Source organism: Cyrtonyx montezumae, unplaced genomic scaffold, assembly GCF_038088225.1.
Source record: "Cyrtonyx montezumae isolate F1298 unplaced genomic scaffold, pur_monq_1.0 scaffold_3, whole genome shotgun sequence".
Taxonomy (NCBI): domain Eukaryota; kingdom Metazoa; phylum Chordata; class Aves; order Galliformes; family Odontophoridae; genus Cyrtonyx; species Cyrtonyx montezumae.
The window spans coordinates 100,771,974-100,783,881 of NW_027072034.1; the positions used below are offsets into that span (position 1 = coordinate 100,771,974).

Genomic DNA, 11,908 nt, shown 5'->3' on the forward strand with positions numbered 1-11,908 from the left:
CTGAGGAAGTTTTGTGTACAAGAGCTATAGGGAAGCGATAGCTTGTTATTTTAGACTTTCAGAGCTTATCTTTTGAGGTCAGTCTTGTTGTGTGAAATCCGTCAGTGTTCTGGCACTTTTCACTTACGAGAAATGCTTATTTTGTCATATCCTTTGCAGGCCTGCAGGAGCATGTGCTGACTTTTATGAGGAAGAATTTAAATTAACTTTGCCTCTCACTGCCAACGCGTTCTCTGCCTTTGAGTAAGCCTTGGTGAGACTCATTATATGCTCTGTTAATGTATAACAGCTTTTTTTCTATCCAGAAGGGGTTTCCTCATTTTCTTCCTTATGCCATCTTTTTCCATATTTTTTTTGTCTGCTTGTTTTCTTCTTCCACATAGAGGTTACCTTCCTTCAAGTTGTAGCAGTTCATCTCTACTGGTTTGACACTGTTTCAGTGCGCAGTTAATAACTGAAGGGACAGTGGCTGCTGTTGTATGTGAAAGGAGAAAATAAGAAGCTAAAGATCTGTCAGTGCATAGATGGTAACAAAAAACATAAGCAGACTTCAAGCTGCATCTCTTAACGAGGGACTACTGCTGAATCTCTTCCTTGGTGCAATTCTGGATTGCAACTGAGACTGAAAACAATTAATACATTATATTAACTGGTATTTTATTTAAAATTATATTTCATAGAATAGAAATCCATAAGGCAAATCAGGATGCTCAATTTTAGGAAAGTCAAATTCCAGCTCTTCGGGGAGTTAGTCAACAAACCCCCCTCAGAAAACACCACACAAGGGAGCAGAGCAGGTAGATCTCTGTAGTCTAGGGAGCCCCCTCTGGCCTGGGGAGTTGGACTATATCTCTACAGGTCCCTTCCAGCCCCTACAATTCTGTGATCTTTAAGGGAGCTTTCCTTAGGACTCTCCATCCCCAGATGTACGAAGTCAGGAAAGGCAAGAGACCAACATGGCTGAGCCAGGACCTGCTGGTCAAACTGGAGAGTGAGAAGAAAAATGCACAGGCAGTGAAAGCAGGGACAGGTACCCTGGGAGAAGTATAGAGTTGCTGCTAGGCTGTGTAGGGATGGGGTCAGGAAGGCCAAAGCCCTACCCCATCTGGTAATGGATGCAGAGTGGAGTAAGAAAGGCTTCTATATGTACATCAACTGAGGAAAATCCAAGAAGGCATCCCTTCTTTCCACCTAGTGAGCAGTACTCAGAACTTTGTGAAGTTCAACAAATCCAACTGTGAAGTCTTGCACCTGGGTTGTGACAGCCCCCTGTCGATACAAGACGTGGGATGAAAGGATAGATCACATCCCTGCTGTAAAGGGTTTGGGGAGTACAGGTAGGTGGCAAGCTGGCATGAGCCAGCAGTGTGTCCTCACAGCCCAAAAAGCCAACTGTATCCTGGGCTGCATCAAAAGTGTGGCCAGCAGGGCGAGGGAAGTGATCCTGCCCCTCTACTCTGTGCTGGTGGGAGGAGAACTCACCTGGAGTTCTGTGTTTGGATTTGAAGTCCTCAGTACAGGAGAGACATGGACCTGTTGGAGCGTGTCTCCAGGAGAAACCACAAAATGATCGCAGGGCTGGAACAGCTCTGCTATGAGGACAGGCTGAGAGAGCTGGGGCTGTTCAGCCTGGGGAAGAGAATGCTCTGCGGTGACCTGATAGTGGTCTTTAAGTATCTAAAGGGGAGCTGTAAGAAATGAGAGTCTTTAGGAAGGTCTGCTATGTAATGGTTTCAGACTCAAATGGGAGATCTAGATTAGATACCAGGAAAAAGTGTTTTATGGTAAGGATAATGAAGCACTGGCACAAGTTGCCTGCAGAGGTGGATGCTGCATCCCTGAAGACACCAACACAAGTTGTCGGCTCTGGAGCAACCTGATCTAGCTGTGGGTCTTCCTGTTTTTTTTGCAGAGCTGTTGGACCAGATGGCCACTAACGATCACTTCTGACTCAAATGATTGAGTACTTTCCAAGACTTTTAGCAGCCACAAAACAGCCTTAGCAGAATATCTAGTTTTACTATGAGCGAGGCAGTTTGTAGATGCTTTCTCCATGTGTTTTTTGTACTAAAGCTTCTGTTTGTCCTGTTGTAGATAACATCTTCCATCCACTGAAATACATCTTAAAATCTCAACCTGCAGCCGCCAGATTTGCATGCTTAATGAATTTATCTTCAGATGGCAGTAATAGCACTTATGTGCATGAGGAATTTTTTTTTCCCCTGTTCTCACGTGTGTTTGTGACCACCCAAGTAGAACTTTGTTAGCCCAAGGCTGGAGCACATCAGGGATTTTCACTGCCTGGGTGATGACTGCTTGATGTAAGGAAGAGCTAATGAAATTAGAACTATCTGCTTAGCCTTTTTGTCTTAGTTTTTTCTGTTTAAGTATTTGGAGGGTGGTGGGTGTTTTTTTTTTTCCCCTGCCTTAGCTCAGCTTATGTGCAGGAGTGGACAGCTTTGCAGTTGGTGACTACTTGAAATATTTCTTGAATGTGCCACTTTCTTTGTGGACTGTCCCTGAAGAGGGTCATGTAAAGCTGGAACGTAATGGGAAGAACTCTGCACACCCAGGCAGTGTCTCTGGGCGCAGCAGGTACCCTGCAATCTGTGGCAGGGCAAGGGTTACACAACACCTTTCTGCCTGCAGTGGTACTTCTGTTGAGGAGCCCTACCTGAGTAGGGCACCCGGGGGGGACCTTTCTGCCGTGAGCACCTTGTGCTTTTCAAAGAGACAGCACAGAGTGCTGTCACAGTGTGACATCTGGATCTTAAGAGCTGTAGCCAGGCAGCTGCAGCTTCCTAGGAATTCACATGATGTGTGTGTTCCAGCTGGATCAGACTCCCCTTACTGTGCAACTGTGCACTTGCACCAGCTTGTGTGAAGCTCCTATGCTCTGTCTTTCCAGCCCTGCCCAGGAAAATGGCTACAGGCATGCACAGGGGAAGAAAAGTGCCTGTAGGTGTGCCCTGAATTGATCTGGGTCTCCATGTTGTTAGTTTTCTATTTGGTGATTTGCGAATAGAGTAGAATGCCCATTTTTCCTTCTTTCTCTTGGACTGGAATAGTGTCTCTCTCTCTTCCTTTAGAGCAAGGGGTGGGAGAAGGCAACAGTGCATTGCCTTTTGATTGCTTCTTTCATAGGTACTTGGACTGAGCCACACAGGTTTCCTAGCAACATGAACTAATGTGACAAAAATTGAGGGAATTTGGGTTTTTAAAGCAGTATTTTGAGCTGTAAGGTGTGAGGTTAACACAATGAATGATATACACAATAAGTGATAACACAATGATGATAAACAGATTATTGTGATGGAAAAGAGACCTTTGAAATAAAGGGGAAAAATGCTCACCCATGTCCTAGACTCACAATAGGAAACTCCAAAGGAGCAATCTCCAACAAGAGATCCTTCCCCAGTGGTGGTCAGCCCTTAAATGGGGTCTGGGAGAGGTGGAGCCAGACTGCACCCCTCCCAGTCACACAGTGCATTGCCTTCACCTGTGCTCCTGCAGCTGACTCAGTGCTCACCTCAGGTGATCAGTCAGTGGTTCAGGCTGTGATTCAACAGTTCCCGTACAGAGCTTTCCATAGAGAGATGTGATAGGTGAAAAAAAACACAAAGAGGGGTCTTAATCTCATTTCCATTCCACCCTCGTCAAGAAACATGTTTGTGCATGGACTGATGTTTTCTCTTGGCAGCTTATCCCTGACTGTTCAGCTGATCTTCCAGCTGTATTCTGAAATTCCCCTCCAGAAGGAAAAAAAGAAGTCATCCTCAAACAGTTCGCCTGGGTTTGGGTGGAAATGGTCCTCTTCTTGTAAATCTCTGGAAGAGGAAAGCTACTCAGCTGGTTTCACTTGTACATCTGGGCAGTTACTTGCATGCAGCTGTAGTGGTTTGTGTAGTGTCACAGCTCCGTCAGGGCTGCAGAGCACCTGCTGCTGTGTTCCTGTGGAAGGAGGGTGGCCTAGCTTCTGGGCAGCTCCTGAGATATTACACAAAGCCACAGTCCTGCCACTGACTTGACAAAGCATCCCTGGAACCAAGAGGAAAATGGGGATTTAACATTCAGTTCTCCAACCTTAATGACCATCTGTCCACCAGCAGAGATGAAGGCTGAGAGAAGGTTAACCCTGTGCTGATCCTGAGCTCCTGTCAGGTCCCAGGAGAGCTCAGGGGTCTGACTATGCTCTAAGCAGCCAGCAGGCTCTGGGGTAGGGGTGAGTGGCAGCAATAGGGATTTGAACCATGCACAGAAATAGTGTGATGCAAATCAGCAGGATTTGTTTTAGGAAGCCAAGTCTAGCGTAACTAAAGGAGAAGACTTCATGGTTGAGGGGCTACCCCTGGGCTCTTGTGTTTTTTAGATGTATTTGAGGTTGTGTTTTGGCACTGGGAGCTTCTAAGAATCTTTGAAAAGCTGGGAAATTCCTGGTCTTTTGAGGCTGTTACTGTGGCTTTCTTCAGACTTAGAATGAGCTTCAGCTTTCACTTCCTCCCTTTCTTCCCACCTGCATACCTAATGGCTTAAAGCACAGCTGTGGAGGGTTACGGCTTTAAAATGTAGCGTGTCATCATGAGTCCAGGTCTCTGGTATTTAGCCAGTGATCTGGGTAGGTGAGCTCTTGAGTGCTGTCATGCTATTTTGAGTCAGCAGGTACCTGTGGCCAGGTGGTTTCCCTGTGTGGAGCAGGCCTGGTGGGGATGCAGTGCTCATGAAGTCAGCTTATCCCAGGGGTTTCTGCCTGCTGTTGTATGGCTGTTGCATGTGAGGCAGCAAATGCAGATGTGCAAACTGCATTCTTCCCCTCCTTATCTTGGCTTGAGCCTTCCTGTACCAGCTGTGGCTATTTGATCTGCTAGTCTGACCCACCCACCAGCTATGCACATCTGGGTGAGGAGAGAGTATTCTGCTCTTACCAGGCCTGGCTTTTCTGGTTGGTGAGAGAGGCTGCCCTCTGCAGCATGCTCTACACCCCCTCCGGCCCCCAGGCACTGTCCAGGTGTAAGGCAGGATGTGGGTTGTGAGCCCTGGTTGTGACCTGCTAGTTGTTGGTGTGCTGGAAGCCCTTGTCACTTGATCATGTTTCTAGGATTTGTTGAAAAGGAACTGAAACAAAGCCTGAGTGTACAGAATCTCTGTACATATGGGATGGGGGCACTTGAAATCCTGCAGATGTGTTGCAATGTCACCTGGATGATTCACTTAGGAACGTGCTGCTGAGCACACAGACCTGAGTAGCTCACTTCTCAGTAGGTCATCAGGAGCCTGGAAAACCCAAGAGATGTGAATTACTTATACAGGGCCACAGTTTTCTCTGTGTTAAACCCTGCTTTCCTGCTCTGACACTACAAAAGGCCTTCCCTGGCATTCGTGGCACCACCTAAAGGTGGCCTTAAGCCCCATTTGTAGGTCATGTTGCATCCCTGTCTTGTATGTATCCATGGCAGGTAAGTGTTTTCCTCTACCTGGTTCACCTGATTTAGAGCCCTTCCTGCCAGAACAGCTGCTATTGCTCAGCATTTTTCATGGACTGCTCTCTCCAGGAATATATGCATCTCTAGGTAGGTCAGTTTCTACAAGACCTGTGGGTACTGCTTTAAGAGATGTGTTGGAGTCTGTCCTTTCCATTTATCCTTTTCTTTCTCACTCTTGCAGGGCAAGGACTTCTGGTTGGAAGCAGACAGTTGCGAGCTGAAGCATCATGGAACAGGTGAGTTTCAAATGCCACTGAAGTCTGTGGTTCTCCTATGTGCTTGTTTGGAAGTACCTGGAAGAGATGAGTCTCAAAAAGAACTGGCTTGTGCCCTTCTCATCTTCCCAGAGTTCCTGCTGGAGTCTCTGATGCTGCACCACTCCATCATGAATACAAACAAAAGGTGGATGGGACCGTTCAGCTTGCAGGCTGCTTCCTTGTTATCTCAGTGTGAGACTCCCCTTTAGACTGCAGGTGTGACTGATTTAACAGACATTTATCAAGTAGCAGACCACTGCAACTAACAAACTGCTTGAGACATCACTGTGATCAAATTAATATTGCACAAAACACTATTAATAAATGCAATTTTAAAGCTGTCATGTGCATGTTGCAAACCCCATAAATCTGTTGGAACATGTCACTCTGTACGTTTAAGTGTGGCTGTAGGGAATGATTCCAGCCCTCTTTGTGCTTACCTACGTACTCCTTTTGGACAGAAACATGACAAGTCAGGTGGGTTGTTCAGGGTGCTTGTGTGGTGCCCCAGGGTGCTTGGGTCACCTGGTGACCTTTGCTTTTGTCTGCAGACACCTGTTCTCCACTCATGGGAGGTGTGCTTTATCTTTGATCGTGCTTTATTTTCCACTTGTTTTTTGCTTTCAGACTTACTGCCCTTGTTCTGCCTGCTCCCTAGTAAGCATTGTGTTCCCTGGTTATTTCTAACACATTTATCACAACTTTTCTGCTGTTGGATAGGCCCTTTATGACAGTACTGATAGAGTTGTGTAGAGATGGAGTGACCTTGCAAGCTTCCACTTGCCCAAGGATATACTGCTTCAATTCTAATGTTCATCCTGATTGATGACCAGTTACCCTGTGCAATGGGCAAGGGAAACCAATTCTCTTTTAACCTTCATTCCTTCAGATAGTTCTGCTCAAGCATGAGCACTTAGTCTAAGAACAAGAGCAAGGACTTATTTTTTGTTGCTTCATTTCTATGCTCTCACAACATCCTGCTCTGTCATCTGCTTAACTGGAATCACTGGGCAGTCTCCTGCCTTGGTTGTTCCTGTGGGGCCTCTTGCTCCCATCACTCCCTACCTGCTGGACCTCAGCCAAACCCGTCTGGGTTGTCTGTGCTGGATGGCAGTGCATGGCCAGTGAGGAGGTTATGGGACACCAATGTCTGCTGTCTTGCTATTTTATGAGCAGCTGCCTGACTCCACAGGGATCTGTGTAGGTTCACTATGGAGCTCGTTTAGATCTCAATTCAAGAGGGAGAAGGAATGTAACTTTGGGTTTTGTTTTTTTTGTAGGCTTATGCTGTCTGTTATCTCTGCACCCCACCTTGTTACTGCTAAGCTCTGATTACATTTTAAATGGGGAACTGTTGGCTTAGCTCTATACAGAAAGTAGAGTGCCCAATTGCCAAATACAGGGCTGAAAGCCTTTCTCACACAGATGTGTGAGCACAGAAGTGTGTCACTTGTGCTGAGTGTTCATGTTTGTTTCACGAGAAGGGTTCTCATTCGGGGATTTTGTCCTTGCTACTCAAGAGGTGAGCTGACACCACTGCTGCTTGGTAAGACCAGAGCTGGCCAGCATTAACCAGCAGGCAGTTCTGTGTGCATGTATGCATCTAGGAGTTAGTGTGCATTTGCTTGGGTCTCGCAAACTAGGCATTATTATGCGGTGCACCCAAAGGAGACCAGAAGAAGGTGTTCACTGTTAGTGACAAACAACACATACAAACCTATACAGCAGGATGTGAGCTTAACAGTGGTTCTTCTTCCATTTAGGATATCTATAGCAATGGTTGTGACCACGTGGAGCGTATGCTGCTCTTCGCTTTCCTGGCAGAGTCCTCTGGTTGTGAGTTCCAAGAGCAACTGCCGTTCCTACAAAGCCAGGGCAACTCGTGTTCCCTAAAAGAGGTTCACAGTTACGATAGTGATGGAGAGCTTCAGACCGATGGCAATCGAAGTGGCCACTTGCAGAACGGTGAGCTAGGTGAGTGCTCTCTTTCCCACGTGCCTTCTCAAAAGGAGGTGAGCCTTTGTTTGTATCTCCTTCCCTCTTGGCTCTCCTGTAACAGACCATTGGCAGTATTCTGTCCACTGAGAAACTTCACAGCTGGTGGTTGTACTGGTTGGGATTTTATCACTTGGGGTGAGGCAGCTAGTGTTTGACAGCGCAGCTCCCTCTTGGTGGCTGGAACACCTGTCCCCCTGCACAGTCTGTAGCACATGAGACCAGGGCTGCTCACGGTGCAGGTCCTGGCAGTTGTCAGCTGAAAAATCAGACACTGTCTCCCTTCCCTGCCTTCTCTAAACAGAGCGTTGTAGCTGTCCTGAGCAAGTCTTGGTTGGATACATTCTCATTTCCCCACTTAGTGTGCCTGGCTGTCACAAAGGCACTGTGTGAGAAGAATGGGGGGGTAGGGGGAGGTTGGTGATGGAGATGGGCAAAATGCCATAGGTCACCTTAGCTATGCTGACCCCAGTGTGACTGCAGCCTGTGATCCAAATCCTGCTGTTGTATGTTGGCAGTGCTTGACCCTGAGGTAAATGAAGAAATTATCCGGACCATTGCTGCTCAGCTTGCTGAGATTGGAGACCAGCTGGATAAACAAATCAAAGCAAAAGTAGTAAATGATCTAGTGCAACATTTTCTGAATGAGAATCTGCCTAGAGAGGTGAGTGGAAAGCAACGTGGAGTGGCTCCCCTTTTAAATGTTGAGAGTCCTTCCTGCTGCGTCTGAAGCAGCAAGCTTGCAACACCTTTGCTTGTTTGATGCTTTGATTACTGCGCTTTTAAAATTCATCCAAAATGTTAATATTTGATGTGAAGTTCTGTTGGAGAAGATATGGGCCTGTGTGCTGTGGCAGCCTCTGCCCTGCAAAGTGAGTTGCCTGGGCTCTGTCCCTTTCTGCAGGCAGGGAAGGTGTGGAGAAGGGCTGACTTCCAGAGGTAATTTGTTTTTAAGATCTTTGAACTCTGATGCTGGATCCTGAATGTCTGCTGCTTGTCAGGTGAACAAAACCAGCTGAAGTTTGGGCCAGGATGGGTAACCTGCTGAAAAGGCCTCTCTAGGTGGCACCTCCACCACTTCGGAGCAGGTTCTCTCTCAGCTTATGATGGGATGAGATTAGTGTCCCTGGCCCAGCATCTGACATGCCTCACTGCTCTGCAAGGGAAGTATCCACATCTGGATCAGCAGTCACGATTTGCTTCCCCTTTTGGTATCTTTGAGATGCAACTGTATAACTGGATATTTAGCTTGCTTTTTCTCTGCCTGTGATGAAGTTAATGTTATCTTTGATTTGAGGGTCTGCTTAGCTTGAAAAGGCAGGATTGAAATGATTTTATTTGGGGGGGGGTTGGGGAAGCAAAGTGAGTTTGTCCCATGTCTGGACCCCTTCTCTAGCTCCTGCCTATGTAACAGCTTTTCTGTGAAGCTTTTCTTCATACCTGCTGCCCCTTGGTGTGTAGCCCTGATACTCAGTGTGTTTAAGATTAAGGTAGGCTCCCCTTGTCTGGGAGCCCAGGATTCTTGGGCTGCAGGTTAGGTGCAGATTCTGGACCGCTGCACCCTGAGCGTGTAAGGTGCTACCTAAATTTTCCAGTGTTGTGTGTCGTTTCCTTGTGTCTGTGTTGGTTTTTGTCTGTGAGCAGCTGAGCTTTGAGGCTGTCACTCATCATTGCTGTGTAACAGCCTGGAAAGGAGTGTGGCAGCTCGTGCTGTGTCTGTACAGGTACACAGTTTCTGCGCTGACATCCTCTCTTCCCTCCTTGCAGGAGATAACCCGGTGCCTGTCACAGGCAGTGGAAGGCCTTGCCAGAGCCATCCCATCAGATCTGGAGCAAGAGAAGGCCATGTTGGTGCTAGCAATGCTCTTAACTAAGAAAGTGGCCAACCGAGTGCCTTCCCTTCTACAGCGTGTCTTCAGCACCACTGTGAACTACATCAGCCAACACCTCCACAACTACATTGTCAGAATGGTGAGTGCTGTCCAATAGCTCTGCAGCACAGCAGGTGGCAGCACGGTTCTGGGCAGAGCACAGGCTGCTGCTGCTTTGCCTTCCTGGCAGCTGCCAAGAGTGAATGGGATGTGCAGGCAGGCAGAGGGCTTGTGGCTGCGGGAAGGCGCTGCTGTGGTTAATGCTGGTTCTGTTCTTTTCCTTCTAGCTGCGTGAGTGAGAGATCCCCAGGCGTTGGCTTCCTGAAGACTTTTTAACTTCTTGATCTGCTCAGATTACTTCTTCTGCTCATAGCTTTTGAAACACAGCTGTGAAAGGGAAAGCAGAGCTTGTAGATGGGCTTTCATAGACTAGCACAGTAGCGAGGGTAGTGAGAGCTTCACGACTGGTCTGCCAGCACCTGTAAGATATAGTGCTTACCCTTCTCTGTTTTACAAAATAGGTGGGTTTTTTTCTTATTGTTTTTTTTTCTTCCCTCTCCTTATTGGTAGCAGATATAATGCAGGTACAGCCCCTGGCTCGTGCCTCCAGGGGCAGTGTGCTGGGTGCTGAGCCCACCTTGTCAGTATTTCTAACTGCTGCATCCTGCAGGGCTCTGTGCTGCAGCTGGGCAAGGTACAGGGGTGGACTCAGGGAGAGGGGGGAACAGTACCTGGATATGCTTGAGAAAAGGTGGTCTTGGGCTTCAGAGCAGCTTGCTGTAGAGAAAAAAGATAGGAGCCTTAAATGAGGAGGAGTACCTGGTGTGTCTTGGCAGTAGCACACTGTATTTGCATCTCAGGTTCAGTGTACAAACTTGGACTCAGGTTGATGTAAGTCATCACATAGGTGGTGACTCAGGCTCCATCCTGCTGCCTCTGAAGAAATCATGTAAATAATGTCCTTTTGTTGGTATTAATGTTTGTTGTTTTCTTTTATTTTTTTTAAATAAAAATGGCCATGACATACATACACATCTTACGCAGCTGGATTTCCCCTACCCCTTTCCCAGAAAGCATATACCTTTCATGCAAGTCCTTCCAGCATTTGTGCTGTGCTGCTGCCAGTGGCAACAAAGCCACTGGCCTGTGGTGCTTGCTGATACCTGCACTTGAATGGGGGAGGGGAAAAAAAAACCCCAAACACAACCTACATGTTTTTGAAAACGGTACCATTTATTAAAGTGCAACCTGGGGGGCATGGTCTTACAGCAGTGTCCCAGTGGCAGAGGGAAAAATGTACGCACCCCTTCACTTAAACGGATTCTAGAACAACAAAGCTGGAAAGAACTTTCTTTTTAAGGTGGAAACGCTTTTATTCACCAAATGGTACAAGAAGCTTTCAATTGCTTTCCCCGAGAGGGCTGCACTTGCATATTAAAGGAATAGTAGGACCAGTTCCTGGGGCAGGGACTGCCCTCAGCCCAAGCAGGGTCGGTCTCAACAACAGGGCCTGTGCTCCCTGCTGCCAGCCAGCAGAAGCCTGGTGGAAGACCCCCCCCCCAGCACGCACGCAGAGCCCCTCTCATGAGACTTTGCTACCTAACTCAAGTGGGTTTTAGCTTTACACTTGAATAAAAGCTTATAACGCAAGATAAAAATGGGGACAGACCCCCTAAAGGTATAGCAAGGAGAAGCATCCTCTGCAGCTTGTTCTGACCAACTCAGTAGTGTTCCTTGCCTCCCCTGCAGATACTGCAGGGAGATCGAAAGCAGCTTCCACTGGAAGCTAACTGCAGCTCCCCCACTCCTACAGCATACCGTAGACTTCTGCCCAGGAGGAAGCAAGTCAGCCTACCTAAGAGACTGAAAGAGGGTCAGCTCCAAGTAGAAAAAAGTGACCAAGTCATTTAACACAGGAGGTGAAGCTGAGCAATGTGTCCTGGCACCCCTGGCTGTACCAGCACCCCCACACTGCCCCCTTCCAAGCTGGGGCAGCTCTTGCTCTCCAGCAAGCGACCACAGACCCAGAGCCCTTGCATAGAGCGAGTGCTGTACATCCTGTGCCAGAGGGGCCTGAGCCAGGGGGACCAGAGTGACTGCTGGTGGACTACGTGACCCCCTCCCATCCTGTTTACTTGTTTGTATGGCAATACGTAGCTTGCACTTGGAAGCATAGCACAGGTGCACACAGACAAAGCACTGCTGCTCTTGTAGCCTCCTAGTACTGAAGTTAAGCAGGGTGAGCCAAACGAGTTGTGCACAGCTTCTGCCCTCATTAGGTACAGGCAGTAACCCCTCACTGCTT

General features: G+C 47.7%; 1 protein-coding gene across 1 annotated transcript; it reads left to right on the top strand.

Annotated features, from left to right (window-relative positions):
* Positions 1 to 5,692: 5,692 nt before the first annotated feature.
* On the top strand, positions 5,693 to 10,396 carry BID (BH3 interacting domain death agonist). The gene is made up of 5 exons (XM_065742541.1): positions 5,693 to 5,716; positions 7,501 to 7,711; positions 8,251 to 8,396; positions 9,500 to 9,703; positions 9,891 to 10,396. Exons 1-5 carry the CDS (start codon positions 5,708 to 5,710, stop codon positions 9,900 to 9,902), a joined length of 582 nt encoding a protein of 193 aa, XP_065598613.1. The 5' UTR covers positions 5,693 to 5,707; the 3' UTR covers positions 9,903 to 10,396.
* Positions 10,397 to 11,908: the final 1,512 nt, after the last annotated feature.

What these genes read in the sequence shown, in the direction of transcription:
- BID (XM_065742541.1), top strand. An exon ending in CTTGCAGAACGGTGAGCTAG is followed by an intron (nt 7,712 to 8,250) that starts GTGAGTGCTCTC and finishes GTATGTTGGCAG; the next exon opens with TGCTTGACCCTGAGGTAAAT. An exon ending in ATGAGAATCTGCCTAGAGAG is followed by an intron (nt 8,397 to 9,499) that starts GTGAGTGGAAAG and finishes CCCTCCTTGCAG; the next exon opens with GAGATAACCCGGTGCCTGTC.